At 39.8% G+C, this 17,500-nt stretch overlaps 1 protein-coding gene and 1 long non-coding RNA gene across 8 annotated transcripts in view; one reads left to right on the top strand and one right to left on the bottom strand.

The window, feature by feature from the left end:
• Positions 1-14,848, bottom strand: part of LOC120094160 (uncharacterized) — a 44,478-nt gene extending 29,630 nt beyond the window's left edge. For 4 of the 6 annotated variants that reach the window (XR_010054384.1, XR_010054386.1, XR_010054382.1 and 1 more), the window contains exon 1: positions 3,193-3,300. This is a non-coding gene — a long non-coding RNA (uncharacterized LOC120094160). Of the gene's footprint in view, positions 1-3,192; positions 3,301-14,708 lie in introns of those variants that run through there. The other 2 variants (XR_010054383.1, XR_010054385.1) reach the window with 1 other exon arrangement.
• Cul5 (cullin 5) overlaps positions 1-16,747 on the top strand; it is a 65,492-nt gene extending 48,745 nt beyond the window's left edge. Inside the window, exons 12-18 of one of the 2 annotated variants that reach the window (XM_006243090.5) lie at positions 419-550; positions 2,133-2,256; positions 2,345-2,520; positions 3,215-3,376; positions 4,420-4,538; positions 9,064-9,187; positions 13,292-16,747. In XM_006243090.5, coding sequence (XP_006243152.1) covers positions 419-550; positions 2,133-2,256; positions 2,345-2,520; positions 3,215-3,376; positions 4,420-4,538; positions 9,064-9,187; positions 13,292-13,486 — 1,032 coding nt within the window. In that variant the 3' untranslated portion in view covers positions 13,487-16,747. 2 annotated transcript variants of the gene reach the window in all.
• Positions 16,748-17,500: the final 753 nt, after the last annotated feature.

Genomic DNA, 17,500 nt, shown 5'->3' with positions numbered 1-17,500 from the left:
TGAGAAATTACTACTGGTTTTCCCATAAGGTGTCATCCAGTTTATATACAGTCCGAAAAATTTGGATTAGTAGGAACTAAAAATTAGTTGGTTAAAGTCTCAAGTATGTAGCTAGACATATTCCTGCACAGCTTTAATTCTAACACTCAGGCAGAGGTAGGTGGATCTCTGGTCAGCCTGGTGTATGTAATGAGTTCCAGGACATGCATACTCTATCTCAAAAACGAATGAATGAATAGAAATAAAATTTGCTGTAGAACAGATTTGCTGTTGAATTGGTTTCTCAGAGATGAGTAGTCTAATAGGCCTGTGTATCTGTCTTTGTAAATTTCATCTTTGCTGTTGGGGATACATAAAGGTCTACATGAAAGAACTGCTGAATATGTAAGAATTTAAAGTAACTTTGTCTTCTCTGCAGCTCTTGGTACTTAAATATGTACAAAACAAAGATGTTTTTATGAGGTATCACAAAGCTCATCTTACCCGACGTCTCATATTGGACATCTCTGCTGATAGCGAGATTGAAGAAAACATGGTGGAGTGGCTAAGAGTAAGTACAGCAGTTTTAAAGGTCGTATCGGTGGTGTGGTAGAGGGCAGGCGGAAGAGTCCGTTAAACAGGCAGCTCAGTGTTTTGTCCCAGGTTAGTGCTAGAAGAAGAGAAAACAGCTAGAGACGTGCAAGTATCTGATCAAATAGACTTGCTAATGCCAAAAGGCATAGTAGGGAGGTAAGGTAGGGGAAGAAGCAGCTGAAGAGACTTGAATTGGGCGGGTGGCAAAAGCGCATCCATCCCTTATATCCCGTAGGACAGTCAGATCTGCAGCTTGGTTAAGAGTGCTGAGTTCCTTGGCCAGGGAAGTCATTTAAGCCGTTTCTGTGGTTTCTACAAAAGATGAATGAAAGAAGAAGAAGAAAGTAAAAGCAAAGGATGTAACTGCTGCTGGGTATTTTGGAGGTCAAAGTTTCTTGTAGACAAAAGGGAGACAAAGCCAGAGGCAGACATATCTGGGAGAGTCCAAAGTGGTCATGACCCTGAGTCCAATGAGAGGGAAGAGAAGGGAGATAGAGGTGCCAGGTGTAGCAGCCAGGAGGCCAAAGGTACAAAATGTGGGGGAGGGTAACCCAAATGTCTGCAATAGGGGGCAGGACGTGCCCTCCATACCCTGAAAACAGTAGGGGCTGAGGGATGCTAGAAGAACTCAGAGGCTAAGTTCTGCTTTGATATGTTAAATGGCGTCTTTACTGGTCTGGATTTGAGATTTAACAAGCTCAAAGGGTAGTAGGCCAGGAGTCTCCTCTGGAGTCTCCTCTTTCTTCCTCAGAACGTTACCTGATGCGTTATCTCATTTGCCTAACGTGGTTTTTGTTCGTTTGTTTGTTTCTTTTATTGATACAGCATATTATTCATATGCATGCTAAAATAATTGTTTTGTATTATAATTAATGCCAGGCAGATTCATTTTATAAGGATATATAGTCAAATATATAAATAGCAGTTTCTAACAATGTCAATTTTCTTAATTTTAATCCTGCTTTCTTTTTACTGTTGTACTTTCATTTCCCCCCACCCTCAGTTTTAACTGATTTTACTTTAGTGGTATCCAGGACAAAACAGCAACCTTTTTACCATGTCTTTGGTAATAAACGCTCAACTATAGAGATTTTTGCAAATAAATAGTAACTGTTGTAGTGTTTTAAGAAGCTGGAAGAGGTAGTTCATAATGTAAATTAAGGAAGTAGAGGCTTAGAGGACCATATCCTCTAATCTGTCAAGGTCATCCTGAATAAATGTGTTTGTTCTTACTAGTTAGTGGCCAAGCCCAAAGACCCTTAGACATGCTATGACTGAGCTGTCCCCATGACATCTTCTGCCATTGTTTCCCGACTGTGGACTGAGGAGTTAAAGGCGTGGGTTGCAGTCCATGCAGTATTTCATAGTGTCAACAGTAGTTGACAGGGTGTCAACAGTAGGTGAGTTGGAGTGGATTTCATTCACATTGTGGTAACTGAAATCCATGCATACTGGAATTGAACAAAGCAAAGAGTACAAAACTACTGTTTATTTTCTATGAGTCATGGAATAGTATTAACTATATATAATTATTCTCTGTCTGTGTTTGATTTTCATAGGAAGTTGGTATGCCAGCAGATTATGTGAACAAACTTGCTAGAATGTTTCAGGACATAAAAGTATCTGAAGACTTGAACCAAGCTTTTAAAGAAATGCATAAAAATAATAAGTTGGCATTACCAGGTATTATTTATAATTACATAAGCAAGATTTTTCACCAAATTTTAACTTGTCTCAAAATATTTATAATGTCTGATTTTCTTATCTGCAGCTGATTCAGTTAATATAAAGATTTTGAATGCTGGTGCTTGGTCTAGAAGCTCTGAGAAAGTCTTTGTCTCACTTCCTACTGAACTGGAGGATTTGATACCTGAAGTAGAAGAATTTTACAAAAAAAATCATAGTGGTAGAAAATTACATTGGCACCATCTCATGTCAAATGGAATTGTAAGTAGATGGACTGTCAGTTTGGGTGTTAGTAGAAAGAGTTACTTAAGAGCTGGAGAGATGTTTCATTGTTTGGGAACAATGCTTTTCCAGAGAACCTGGATTCAATTCCAGGCAACCACATGGCCGTTCACATATTTATAACTTTGATCCAAAATGGATTTGACGCCCTTTTTGGCCTCTATAGGCACTACACGTATGTGGTACATAGGCATATATGCAAGCAAGCATCCTCACATGTAAAATCAATTAAAAAAACAAAACAAAAAGGTAAGAACAAGAGTAGTGGCTTTGACCCTAGTTTTCAGGAATGTAGTGTTCATCAGTGCAGTGCTTACGAAACAAATGCACTTGACTGTAGAATCATCCAATCTGATCCCCAACCCTCTGTCTTCCTGCAAAACAGAAGGGAAAGAAGAACCTTCTTTTAAGGCAACTACTAAACATTTTCCTCATCATTTCTACTTCAAACACATTGGACAGGATGAAGTCAATGACCACATTGAGCTGCGGGGAAACCTGGGAGATGGATTTTATGTATGCAAAGATTATTACCTATGAGTAGGAAAGAATGGGTCTTGAAAAAAGACTAGCAATCTCATTTTTCCTATGGTATCATATGTGCATGTACTAGGTATTGGAGTACGCTTCATGCACAAATGAGTTACTTACTGAAGCCCATTCTCTGTTTCAGATAACATTTAAAAACGAAGTAGGTCAGTACGATTTGGAAGTAACCACGTTTCAGTTGGCTGTGTTGTTTGCATGGAACCAAAGACCTAGAGAGAAAATCAGCTTTGAGAATCTAAAACTTGCAACGGAACTCCCTGATGCTGAACTTAGAAGGACTTTATGGGTTTGTTTTATTTTCTGTTTGGCTTTGTTTTTAAAATGTGTCATATAGCTGGGGATATGTAGATGGCTCCTAAAAATTGGAGTTTTGGTGCTGAGAGTTAAATCTGGAGCCTTGTACACATTAGGCATACACTCTACCACTGAACTACATACATAGCCACTGTAAATATCTTAAATTCATGACACTCTAAATATGACTTTCAATGCAAAAATGCACAATATTGGAGGAATTTATTAAAAAACTTTGAAAAGAGGCTAATTACCAAAGTATAACAGGAAAGAGGAAGAGAAGAGGCAGAGGTTGAGTTGGTGTTAAATGTATTTAAGGAGTCCCAACAACACACAGTACAGTTAATCTTTTCTTTTGTTTAAGATTTATTTATTTTATGTATGTGAGTTCACTTTGCTCTCCTCAGACACACCTGAAGAGAGAGCATTGGATCTCATTGCAGATGGTTGTGAGCCACCATGTAGTTGCTGGGAATTGAACCCAGGACCTCTGGAAGAGCAGTCAGTGCCCTTAACAGCTGAGCCATCTCTCTAGCTCTACAGTTAATTTTTATAATGGAAGTATGCTCAAAGACTTTTATTACCAAATAAATGAGTTAGTTCTCAGTTTATAAACTGTGCTAATGATATTCTTGATTATAAGTGCATTGAATTCTGACTCTGATATGAACTCCAAAATAAACTGTTTCCAGTGGACAAACTACGTACGTATTATTAACTGGTAGTTTTCTGTAGTCCTGTATACTGGCCCTAATTGCTTGTGTTCCTATATGTAGTAAGAGAACATATATTGCTTTCTCTGAGCCAGCTCTTTCTTTCCTTTACCCTCTTTATTTTGCATTTACATTGTCACATGCTGGGAGGTACTATATACAAGTTTGGATTGTGACTTTGTACATTTGTACATACATAATTGACTGCATGAGATTGGGTTGTCTATTGTCTTTCGTCTATAAGTCATTCTTGCCTGTGTGGGAGAGTTGAGCCTATCACTCCTTATAACTTACGGTGTTAATTGTTTTCTTTTCTCCATAGTCTTTAGTAGCTTTTCCCAAGCTCAAACGGCAAGTTTTATTGTATGACCCTCAAGTCAATTCACCCAAAGATTTTACAGAAGGCACCCTCTTCTCAGTCAACCAGGACTTTAGTTTAATGTAAGTAAGCTCATGATGCTTGATTTAAAATGAAAAGTACTATGTTTAGGTTCAGTGCTTTTATTTATTAAACTGATTATTTGTCTTATGTTTAAAACAGTAATTAAATAGTATCACTAAATTTGTTGTCTTTTTTTCTTTCCTTTAATTTTATTTTTCTTGGATATTTTATGTATTTACATTTCAAGTGTTATCCCCTTTCCCCCCTCTCCCTGCTTCTATGAGGATGTACCCACTCCCACCTCAACACCCTGGCATTCCCCTACATTAGAGAAATGAGCCTTCAGAGGACCAAGGGCTTTTCCTCCTATTGAGGCTGGACAATGACATCCTCTGTTACATATGCGGCTGGAGTAATGGATCCCTCATGTGTACTCACTGGTTGGTGATTTAGTCCCTGGGAGTTCTGCTGGGGTCTGGTTGGTAGATGTTGTTGTTCTTCCTATGGGGTTGCAAACCCCTTCAGTGCCTTGAGTCTGTGTTTAACTCCTCCACTGGGGTCCCGGTGCTCAGTCCGATGGTTAGCTACAAGCTTTCTCATCTGTATCAGTAGGGCTCTGGTAGAGCCTCTCAGGAGACATCCATATCAGGTTCCTGTCAGCAAGCCCTTCTTGGCATCAGCAATAGTGACTGAGTTTGGTGGATGCATATGGGATGGGTCCCAGGTGGGGCAGTCTCTGGATGACCTTTTCTTCAGTACTTGCTCCACTCTTTGTCCCTATGTCCTGTGAGTATTTTGTTCTCCCTTCTGAAAAAGAATGAAGCATCTTCACTTAGTTCGTCCTTCTTGAGCTTCATGTGGTCTGTGGATTATATCTTGGGTAATCTGAGCTTTTGGGCTAATATCCACTTCTCAGTGAGTGCATACCATGAGTGTTCTTTTGTGACTGGGTTACCTCACTCAGGATGATATTTTCTAGTTCCACCCATTTGCCTATGAATTTCATGAAGTCATTAATTTTAATAGCTGAGTAGTACGCCATTGTGTAGATGCACCACATTTTCTGTATCCATCCATTCCTCTGTTGAAGGGCATCTGGGTTCTTTCCAGCTTCTGGCTATTATAAATAAGGCTGCGATGAACATGGTGGAGTATGTGTTCTTATATGTTGGAGCATCTTTTTGGGTGTATACACAGGAGTGGTATGAGTCCTCAGGTAGTACTATGTCCAGTGTTCTGAGGAACCTCCAGACTGATTTCCAGAATGGTTGTACCAGCTAGCAATCCCACCAACAATGGAGGAGTGTTCCTCTTTCTCCACATCCTCACCAGCATCTGCTGTCACCTGAGTTTTTGATCTTAGACAGTCTGACTGGTGTGAGGTGGAATCTCAGGGTTTTGATTTGTATTTCCCTGATGACTAAGGATGTTGAATATTCTTTTTATTTATTATATATAAGTACACTGTAGCAGTCTTCAGACACACCAGAAGAGGTATCAAATCTCATAACAGATGGTTGTGAGCCACCATGTGGTTGCTGGAATTTGAACTCAGGACCTCTGGAAGAGCAGTCAATGCTCTTAACCACTGAGCCATCTCTCTATCCCAAACATTTCTTTAGGTGCTTCAAGGCCATTCATTATTCTTCAGTTGAGAATTCTTTGTTTAGATCTATACCCCATAGGCTTTTGTAGTAGGCTGATTAATTTTTTGAATTTCCTCAGTTTCTGTTATGTCTCCCTTTTCATTTCTGATTTTGTTAATTTGGATACTCTTGCTTTTCTGGTGTGTTTAGATATCCAGTAATTGCTTTTGTGGGAGAACTGGGCTCTGATGATGACAAGTATTCTTGGTTTCTGTAGTTTAGGTTCCTGTTCTTGTCTCTCACCATCACGTTGTCTCTGGTGTTAGTTGTCTTTCTGTCTCTGACAGTGGCTTGACCCTCCTCTAAGCCTGTATGTCAGCACTCCTCTAGAATTGTTTTCTTTTAGCAGATCTGGGAACAGCGAGTTGCTCCTGGGTTTGTGTATCCTAAAGCTTCCATGCAGGTGGCTTGGAGCAGAAGAGTTGGTCTCTGCCCTCTGGTTAGTCTGTTAAGGGTTATCTATCTTGTTTTTCCTCAAAGAACCAGCACCTGGTTTTGTTGATTCTTTGTATAGTTCTTTTTGTTTGTACTTGGTTGATTTCCCCTATAAATTTGATTATTTCCTAATTTCTTCTACTCTCGGGTGTATTTGGTTCTTTTTGTTCTAGCACTCTAGAGTTCAGGTGTGCTGTCACACTTGGTATATGTTCTCTCCAGTTTCTTTTGGAGGCACTCAGAGCTATGAATTTTCCTCTTAGCACTGTTTTCATTGCATTCCATAAGTTTGGGTATGTTGTGCCTTCATTTTCATTCAATTCTAAAAAGTCTTTAATTTCTTTATTTCTTCCCTAACCATATTGTCATTGAGTAGAGCGTTGTTCAACTTTCATGTGTATGTGGACTTTCTGTCTTTCTTGATATTGAAAACCAGCCTTAGTCCGTGGTGATCTGATAGGATGCATGGGATTTTTTTCAATCTTCTTGTATCTGTGGAGGCCTGTTTTGTCACTGAATTTATGGTCAATTTTGGAGAACGTTCCACGAAGTGCCAAGAAGAAGGTATAATCTTTTGTTTTAGAATAAAGATATCTGTCACTGTGTCTCTGTTTAATTTGTTTCCATGATCTGTCCATTGATGAGTGTGGGGTGTTGAAGTCTCCCACTATTATTGTGTGAGGTGCAATGTATGCTATGAGCTTTAGTAAAGTTTCTTTTATGAATGTGGGTGTCCTTGTATTTGGAGCATAGATGTTCAGAATTGAGAGGTCATCTTGGCAGATTTTTCCCTTTGAGTATGAAGTGTCCTCTTATCTTTTTTGATAACTTTTGGTTGGAAATGGATTTTATTCCGTATTAGAATGGCTACCCAGCTTGTTTCTTGGGACTGTTTGCTTGGAAAACCTTTTTCCAGCCTTTTACTCTGAGGTCGTGTCTGTCTTGTCAGTGAGGTGCATATCCAGTCTGTTAGTCTATGTCTTTTTATTGGGGAATTGAGTCCATTGATGTTAAGAGATATTAAGTAATAGTGATTGTTTTTTCCTATTATTTTTGTTGTTAGAGGTGAAATCATGTTTGTGTGTCTCTCTTCTTTTGGGTTCGTTGCAAGGAGATCACTTTCTTGCTTTTTCTAGGGCAGAGTTTCCCTCCTTGTGTTGGAGTTTTCCATCTGTTACCCTTTGTAGGGCTGGATTTGTGGAAGGATATTGTGTAAATTTGATTTTGTCATGGAGTATCTTGGTTTCTCCATCTATGGTAATTGAGAGTTTTGCTGGATACAGTAGCCTGGGCTGGTCTTTCTGTTCTGTTAGGGTCTGTATGACATCTGCCCAGGATCTTCTGGCTTTTGTAGTCTCTGGTGAGAAGTCTGATGTCATTCTGATAGATCTGCCTTTATATGTTACTTCACCTTTTTCCCTTGCTGCTTTCAATATTCTTTCTTTGTTTTGTGCATTTGGTGTTTTGACTATTATGTGACGGGAGGAGTTTCTTTTCTGGTCCAATCTGTTTGGAGTTCTGTAGGCTTCTTTATGCTGGTGTGTTGGGATATTCAGTGTTTGCTGTGGTGGGAGAGCTGGTTTGTGATGATGCCAGGTAGTCTCGGTTTCTGTTGCTTGGGTTTTCTGTGCTTGCCTCTTGCTATCTGGTTATCTCTGCTGTTAACTGGAGCTTGTCCTTCCTGTGGGCCTGTGAGCCTTTGAGCATGTGAGTCTGTAATCTTAGGAGTGAGAGCACTCCATGGAGACCAGCTGTCTTTGGGCATTTTTGGGTGTGGAGGGCTATGGGACAGCCTTATCTCTGGGCACAGATGAAGACCAGAAGGGTCCTATGGCAGGCCGCCCCGTTGCTCCCATGTCCTGTTTGCTCCCGGTGAGTCTCTCTGTGGATAGCTAGTAGAAAAGAAAGTGGAGTCCCACCTGTGGGCATAGGAGTGCAAGCGCTCATGGCAGACCAGGTGTCTCTGGGCTGGTTTTGGGTCTGAGGGCTGTGAGACAGCCCCAGCTCTAGGCACAGATGGAGACATGCCATTTTATTTTTTAATTGAAAGTAAAGACCAAAAGAGAGAGGGAGTGGGTAAAACAGCTTTATGTAGGCAGAGCTGTTTATCTGAAGATTCAATCAGATAATGCTGTATAAAACCTTTTTGCTTTTGCTTTAATTATTATTCTCGTGGCAGTGAAATTAATGTTTTGAGGGATCTGGTCCCTAGTCATCAGAGGCTAGGTCTTGTTTGAAGGATCACATTTTTTTAAAAAAATTTTGTTTGCAACAGATAGCCTAGCCTCAAAGCAATCAAGATCCTTCTGGGCAGCTTCCCTCACTAGGATTGCAGGTGACTGTAGACCAGGGCCACCGTGATAGGCATAGGGACTGCTCAGAGTAAAGCTGCATGCTATCACTTCACTTTCCTACAGTTCTGAGTGATAATGTCTAACGATGCTTCTAAAACTTCAGACATTGTGCTGCAGTAAATGTTTAACATTTTTGATTTTTTTTGTAGAAAAAATGCAAAAGTACAGAAAAGGGGAAAAATCAATTTGATTGGACGCTTGCAGCTCACTACAGAACGGATGAGAGAAGAAGAAAATGAAGGAATAGTTCAACTAAGAATATTAAGAACCCAGGTTGGTATAGGGAGAAAAAATGTTCAACTTCCCTCTTTTTTTTTCAATTTTTATTACATTGGGTATTTCCAGTGTTAATTCCCTTTCCCGGTTTCCTGTCCTTCAGCCCCCAACCCCTCCCCTTTCCCTTCTATATGAGTGTTCCCCTCCTTATTCACCCCCCCTTACTGCCCTCCCCCCTGACATTCCCCTACACTGGGGGTCCAACCTTGCCTGGATCAAGGGCTTCCCCTTCCACTGGTGCCCTTACTAGGCTATTCTCTGCTACATATGCAGTTGGAGCCATGGGTCAGTCCAGGTATACTCTTTCGGTAGTGGTTTAGTCCCTGGAAGCTCTGGTTGGTTGGCATTGTTGTTCATATGGGGTCTTAAGCCCCTTCAGCTCTTTCAGTCCTTTTTCTAACTCCTCCAACAGGGATCCCATTCTCAGTTCAGTGGTTTGCTGCTAGCATTCGCCTCTGTATTTGACATGTTCTGGCTGTCATGTTCTCAGGAGACATCTATATCTGGTTCCTGTCAGCATGCACTTCTTTGCTTCATCCATCTTATCTAGTGTGGTGACTGTATATGTATGGGCCACATTTGGGGCAGGCTCTGAATGGCTGTTCCTTCTGTCTCTGCTCTAAACTTTGCCTCCCTATTCCCTCCTATGGATATTTTTGCTCCCCTTTTAAAGGAGTGAAGCATCCACCAAATTTTCTCTCTTGTTCTTTGTTCTTTGCTTCTCTGCTCTCTTCCCCTCTATTCCTGTCCCTTCTCTCTCCACCCCCCACCCCCTTCCCTCCACGTGTCCCATGGCCAACCTTTCCTCTCCTCTCCTCTCCTCTTCTCTCATTAAACTTCTCCACGTAGGGGGGAAAAAAAGAATGACCAAAATTTTCAAGCTTCTTTAAAAAGACAAAAACAAAAAAAACGAGTATTCAGAATGGGGCATAGTGACATTTTCTTTTTTTAAAGATTTATTTATTTATCATATACAAGTACACTGTAGCTCTCTTCAGATACACCAGAAGAGGGCATCAGATCCCATTACATATGGTTGTGAGCCACCATGTGGTTGCTGGGAATTGAACTCAGGACCTCTGGAAGAGCAGTCGGTGCTCTTAACCTCTGAGCCATCTCTCCAGCCCATGACATATTCTTTTAACCTCACTCTGTGGAATTTGAGGCAGACTGATCTCTGAGTTTAAGGCCTGACCTATAGAGGATTCGGGGCAGCCAGAGCTGTCTAGGGAGAGCCTGCCTCCAAAACACCAAACAAAACCCTTCCAACAGTGGATAAAAAACACGAAAGTCATTTATTCATAAATAAGAGCTAATGCTCATTTTATTAGTAATTAAAAATTAAATTAGTTAATTCTCTCTGCTACCAGAAATGCTCTTTTGGATTGGAGGTTTGTAATAAGTTCTGATGTATTGTTTGGATAAAACCTTGGTTTTTATTTATGTCTCTTTTTGATACCCTACTGAGTACATGTATCTCAGCCACAGCTGAGAACTTGCAGAACTGAAGTATTTAAAACTATATTGAATTCTGAAATGTAATGTGCCCTTAGGAAATGTTTTTTATTTAGAACTAAGAAACATTATCTGGTATATTTTCCTTTGAAAAATGTGTTAAAATTAGGATTATGATGGCTTCTGAACATGGTAAAAATATTTATTACTAGAAAGGTAAGGTGGCTCAGTTCGTAGATATTTGACAGCAAGCTGACAGCTTGCGCTGTCAGAAGGAGAGAGGCTCCTTAGCGAGGTCGTTCTCCTCGTCTCCACTACCCGGAAATGAATACAACATACAGGGAAACAGAGCTGGCGAGATCGTGCGGTAGGTGGTGTAATTGACAACCTGAGTTCAGTCCCAGCAGTTCACTTGATGTAAGGAAGAAACCGACTCAAGTCCACAGTTGTCTTCCAACCTTCGCATGTAGAAGAGAGCGAGAGGCGCTCTCCTATGGGCACATGTGCATGTGTACACAACAAACAAGTTCTTAAAACTTCTAATGAATTGCAAACTGATGGTTATTTTAATTAAAGAAAAAAAGTCTTTTAACAGGGCTGCTTTTTTGGTTGTACTTTTACAGTTTTTATTTAGTATTATTTGAAATTTTGGTGAATGCCATACAGTTTGAAGCACGAAGAAAGATTAAAAGTTTTCATGGTCCTACAATCTTCACATTCCTAGATGGACAGACTTACTGTTTTTGTTTTCCTTTATATTTTTGACATAAAGCCCTATTTATAATCTGATCAAAAGCCTGGTATCATTGGACAAGATGACTGACTCATCAGGTAACAGAAACCTGGTGATCTTAGTTTAATCCCAGAAGGCCATTTACAGATGTATAGAGTGAATTCCACGACAGCCAGGGCCACACAGAGAAACAAACCCTGCCTCAAGAATACCAACCAGCCAACCACCAGATGGAGAGAGAGCTGCTGTTAGAAAGCCTTCTGACTTCCACACTCCTGCTCTGGCGTGTGCTTGTAAACATGTAACATGTAATGATGTGCAATGATAACAGTTAAAAGCGTCTTGTAAAAACAATGTATGAAAGCTTGTAACTGGATGCATCGCAGATCATGTAGTATCAATGACAGACTGTCATGCCTGTACAGGAGAGCTGAAAAGTGGAAGGGATTTTACCCTGCTGAACCTGCGGGTTCCCGAGTGTGTTTGCATTGTTGCTGTCAGGTGTTAATACGTTGTCCACAGGAAAAAGTCCAAGGGTTTCCTGCACGTCCCAGAATCTCAGTGCTCACAGTTCTTGTATAGAATGTGTAGTGCCTGAATACGCCCCTACATATTTTATACCATATATTTAAGTAATCTCTAGGTCATCATAGCACCTAATACAGTATAAGTGCTGTGTGACTAGTCCCCATGCTCTGTGGTTTAAGTTTGTGTGCTTAATACAGACGCAGCTCTCATAAGCCTAATTACATTTTTGTGGTTGGTTGTTTTGTTGGTTTGGTTTCGTTTTTGAGACAGGGTTTCTCTGTGTAGCCCAGGTTGTCCTGGAACTCACTCTGTGGACTCAGATCTGACTGGGATTAAAGGCCACCATAATCAGCTCATGATTCTGCTGCTCAGTCAGTCTGTAGTGTGGAGCACACAGATACAGAGAACCAACTGCATCTCTTCTATTTCCTTTATACAAAATTGTAGTATCCACTGAGCCACCTTGTTGCCTAAGGGAAGCTAAACTTTAATAATGATTACAGGAAGTCTAGTTTTCAGGTAATGTCATTGCCAACTTCTATGTAGTTTAAAAATCACTAAGACCATATTGATAAAATTGACTTAGGTGGAATATGTTGATTTCTTTAGAAACATTTAAATGTCAGAAACATGAATTAAATCAATAGAAGTAAAGACAGGATCTGTGGTAAATATTGCTATCACTGTATTATTAGTCTAGTTAATATAGAGAGTAGTGTTTACAGATTTTTTTTTTTTTTTTTTTTGGTTCTTTTTTTCGAAGCTGGGGACCGAACCCAGGTGTTTACAGATTTTTAAGACTAGACATTCATGGTTCTCCTGTTATACAAAGAGACACCCTAATATTAGAGGCAAATTTGTGTAGGTGGAGTCCTGTGTCTTATTGCATTTATTTGTATGTGTGTGTGATCATATGTGTATGTATAAGTTAGAACACAACTTTTCAAGATTTGATACTATTTTTCCACTTTGTTGGTCCTAGGGGTTGAACTCAGGTCATCGTGCATTAAGATGGTGCAACAAGCACCTTTATCCACTGAGCTATGTTAACAGCACCCACAGATTTGCTCATGACTATTCCGCCTTTTCAGGCACCAGACATGTATGTGGTACAAAGTCATACAGGGAGTCAAGCATTCAAATGCATATTAATTTTTATAAAACAGTAGAGATTATAGGTTAATTTTGGCTTCCTTTACTTTCAAAATCTTTGTAATAAGTGCAAGGGGAAAAAAATTGTAGCTGCTGATTAAGTCTCCAGGTGAATAGCTAGGGGCCGTACAGTGTGGCTGGTGTTAGGAGATAACATAGGAAATGTTACTGATTTGCTTTGCTCAAACTAGTTGAATGTATTCATGTACTTTCCTTTTCCCTTTTCCTCTTAGGAAGCCATCATACAAATAATGAAAATGAGGAAGAAAATTAGCAATGCTCAGCTGCAGACTGAATTAGTAGAAATTTTGAAAAACATGTTCTTACCACAGAAGAAAATGATAAAAGAGCAAATCGAATGGCTGATCGAGCACAAGTACATCAGGAGGGATGAGGCCGACATCAACACCTTCATATACATGGCGTAGCTGAATCCAGCCTGCCGCAGCTACACATCTGGAGACCTGGGCAGAAGGTTGTCCCAGGCTGAGCTGGAGGAAGGTTTATTTGGACTTTGATTACATAAATATTAAACTCTGCCTTACCTTACAAAGCGACTATATTTTGCCAGTCACATTAGTCAGCATGATGGCAATCCCTTCATGTTGCACACTCTTTAACAGCATGCTGTTTTGTGGAGAAAATTGCATTCATGAAGAGCCCATTATGAACTTTCAAAGTCAATTCAATTTTTACCCACCCAGAGAAATAACATTTTGGAAGGGTGAGGGTGGGGTTCCTTTTGCTTCTTTTATCCCCCTTTCCTCTTTAAAGGAATATACTTACACAAGGAAGGATTTTCAGATACTCATGCACTGAGAAATGCTGGGGTTTTTTGTTGGTTTGTTATTTTTGGGTTTTTTTTTTTTTTTAATGCAATTAAAGCTAGAGGCAGCACTCAGCTTCTTTTGATGCAGAGTGAATTGTCAACACTGTTGGGCAAGGGCAGGCACACTTGAGAAGACAGTGTGCCAGTGTTGAGCTGTTTGTCAAACACTGCTTTCACTTTAGTGACTGGATCTTAATGGTAACGGAAACTGGTATTAAATATTTCTACCTTACAAATGCTGATTTTCACTGAGCAGGAGAGTGCTGTTTAGTCATTTGTTGTTAAACATGAAGATGTGGGATTTTCTTTTTAGACTTTGTATGGCTGGAGAGCTTGTTTTGAAAACATGAAGTTTATAGTCAATGTTGTTTCAGTTAAAAATTTATGGGTTTAGGTACATCACTGATTACAGAAATCAGAATCCCGAAGTAAACATGTTAAGTGTGTTACTAATACACTTAATACTTATACACCTAATATTTACTATACTGTACCTAAATTTGTTGAAAACAATGCAGAAATATTCTGATACAGTACAGTGAGAGAATTGCTTTCTTAACCTGTAGCATAGAATTATTTGGTGATTGAAAGTGTTGTGATTAGGAATTTACCACCTCAGTTTTCTGGAAAGACATTCTCTATTTAAAAGTAATAATTACCCGCCACTTAGCAGGAAGAAAGGTAAGATTACGACCTGCAACCTGCAAAGCACTCAAGAGTTGCTAGTCCTAACGTGAGCAGTAACCTTGCCAAATATGTACATATATATTTATATATTTTAAAAATAAACATTTTTAAAATGTTTAGAGGGCAACACCTACCTTGCTCCTCTCGTTAATCCAGAGCGGTGACTCAGGACCTCACAGACAGAGCAGTGGGAAGTTGGAAACTGAGGACTCAAGCAACTGAAGAGAATTATTCCCCAGCAGGAAAGATGGCTCCCTGTGGATTTTTACTCATTGTGGTGCACGTTTCAAGTTTTCTTGCAAATTTTAGAACTTTTGATGTTAAGTAGTATTTTGAAGTCTGGTTCTGAAGCTGACAGAACATGGAGTGTTGAGAAGCATACAGTAGAACACGAGTGTTGAAGCATACAGTAGAACACGGAGTGTTGAAGCATACAGTATTACATCACCACAGTGGGCTGTGGGTTCGCCTGCTGCTCAGCTTGGGAGCTCCTTGCTGGAAGGAAATAAAGTATATGTTAGATGTTTAAGGTTTTGATAATTATAGTCGAATATCTGTTCTGAAACTCATAGGAAGCTGGAGTGCATGTGTGCTTCCCGTCTGCCCTGCAGCTCTGAGGTGATGTGGAGCAGGAGTGAAGAGCAAACTCAGTGCTTGCTGCCGTACCGCGTGGATGATGGTACATCCAGATTCAGAGGGATAGTTTTATAACGACTGTGGCCCTTCTGTTTAATAGCTTGGTGTTGGCAAATTTTCCTCTCCCAATACCAGAATGCCAAAGGAAGAAACAATCAAGGGAAAAATTTTAGGCCATTTCTTAATGTTTAAGATTTGTCATTTTAAACCATAATTTTTCTTAGAACATCTTTGAAATTTCTAATCGCTTTGGTCATTTAAGAATGAGAGCTGCGATGTTTTGATTTATAAAGGCAAACTTAATGCAAAGTGGGTAACACTAAATCCATAGCAAAGTTTTTTATTAAATTTTTATAAATTTTTTAATAGTTAATTATGTCCTAATTGTATTTTGGGGAATGAGCAGCAGTAAATACCACAGACTTAACAGTTTTCATCCTTTTTTTAAAGTATATATATACAAAAGTGTAACTACGTTTTGGTGTTTATCAAAACTATTTAGTTGACAAGGTGCCTATACCATTGTTGAGATTTTCTTTAAATGTTTTATGAATAGATTTGAAAATTTTAAAAAATCCTGAAACAGATCTTACACAGCAAGAGTTTTCTGAAGGTCCAGAACCACTGACACAGTGTTCCCTATCTGATCTCTCTTCCCTGCAGACTTTATATTCTTGCTATCTGAGCAGGGCCAAACACGTCACAGGTGAGGGGAGGGAAAGCCCAGCTTCCCACTCAACACCAGAGAGGCATTTTTAAATGAATGATGTGGCTTGCTCAGAGGTTTGAGTACTTCTCTCTATCTTAGGTGGCACTGTCTGTAAATGCTAACCTGTCACCATCTCACAGCCATAGTAAGGAGACGGAACAAATTCGCCCAGTGGAAAGGATAGACTCATCGATGTGTACAGTTAGACAAACATGAGGCCCTCATTCTAATAATTTTATAAGAATCTTCAACTAAATTCTGAAGTCTCCCAATTTTTGCAGTTATTGGAGGAGATCCCTGAGTTTACCAGCCTGTTCATTGAAAGCTCTTACTCTGTGCACAAATATTAAAGTCACCAAAAAAGTGAACTGTTAATCATTCTTATTTTTTAAACTCCATTAGATTGACTGGTATCATTAGCTCTGCTGCAAGGGCACATTTTTCAATTCAATCTGGTGATATATTTGCTAAGTCTACAGAAAGTTTGCTGTCATAAACTCAAGCTGGCTCTTCTGTCTTTGTGTGAATGACTGGGATGCTGCCACAAGTTTTCCCAAGGTCACAGTTATGAGAGAAACATTGTTTGAGAGCGTTCCTGTCATCTACACTATGTGTGGTCTGGAGTTCCTGAGGTGTAGTCTCTCGTCCTGACCTGTACAGTTTTGAATGTGCACCACTCCATACTGAGATGACACTGTACAGTTTTCCATGGTAGCAGTTTCTGTATGCAGTAGGCTGAAATATTTTGATGAACTGCTTAATTTTTGGATTTTATTTTTTAAGTTGTATAATTTATTTTCTTGCAAAATAAAAGTGTAATATAAAACATTTCATCTATCCAGAAAATCTTGATGTTCTACCATAAAAATTTTACAACAGTTAAAAATTTTTGGCAAGCCAGGGCAGTATCATGTACCTTCAATCCTAGCATTCTAGAGACAGGGGCAGAGGATCTCTGAGTTCAAGATCAGCCTGGTGTACTGACCAGTTGCAGGCCAGTCAGGGCTAGCCTGTCTTTAACATCAGTGAAAATTGTTTCCGTCGGGTAGGGCTGCTGCTTGTCATCCAGCTGCTTGGGAAGATGTGGTAGTGGATGGTTCAGGCCCAGCTCAGGACTAACATGGACAGGCACAGGGAGACTGCCTCAGTGAAGAACATCTTGTTATGTGTTGGGATAGAGTAGCACATTTTAGCCACCATGAAGACCAGCAGCAAGACATGACAGTTGGGTGAATGAACACATGGCTTTCTAAAGGCTCAAACTTTTGCCTTCACTAGAATTGTGGGAGTTGAGGAATAGGGGTGACTGGGAATTGAAGCTACAAAAAAAGTATTTAACCTGAGCCAAGATCAAAAATTAAGATTAATAATTATGATTAGATTTTAGGCCTTCTTCTACAAGTGCATTCCAAAGCTTTGGCATTCGAACCCAAGGCATTTTGCTAGAGTATCTTAATGAGGAAAGTACACCCCACCACCAAAGGAAACAGGCTTTACAGAGAGCTGCATTAGAAAGTTAACTCCCTGGTAAAGAGCCCAGACTCATACAGACAAGAATGGAGTTTAGAGGCATTGAAGATT

This window comes from Rattus norvegicus, chromosome 8, assembly GCF_036323735.1.
Source record: "Rattus norvegicus strain BN/NHsdMcwi chromosome 8, GRCr8, whole genome shotgun sequence".
In the NCBI taxonomy this organism is placed as follows: domain Eukaryota; kingdom Metazoa; phylum Chordata; class Mammalia; order Rodentia; family Muridae; genus Rattus; species Rattus norvegicus.
Note: the sequence above shows the minus strand (reverse complement) of the source record. Positions and strands in the feature narration are given on the sequence as shown.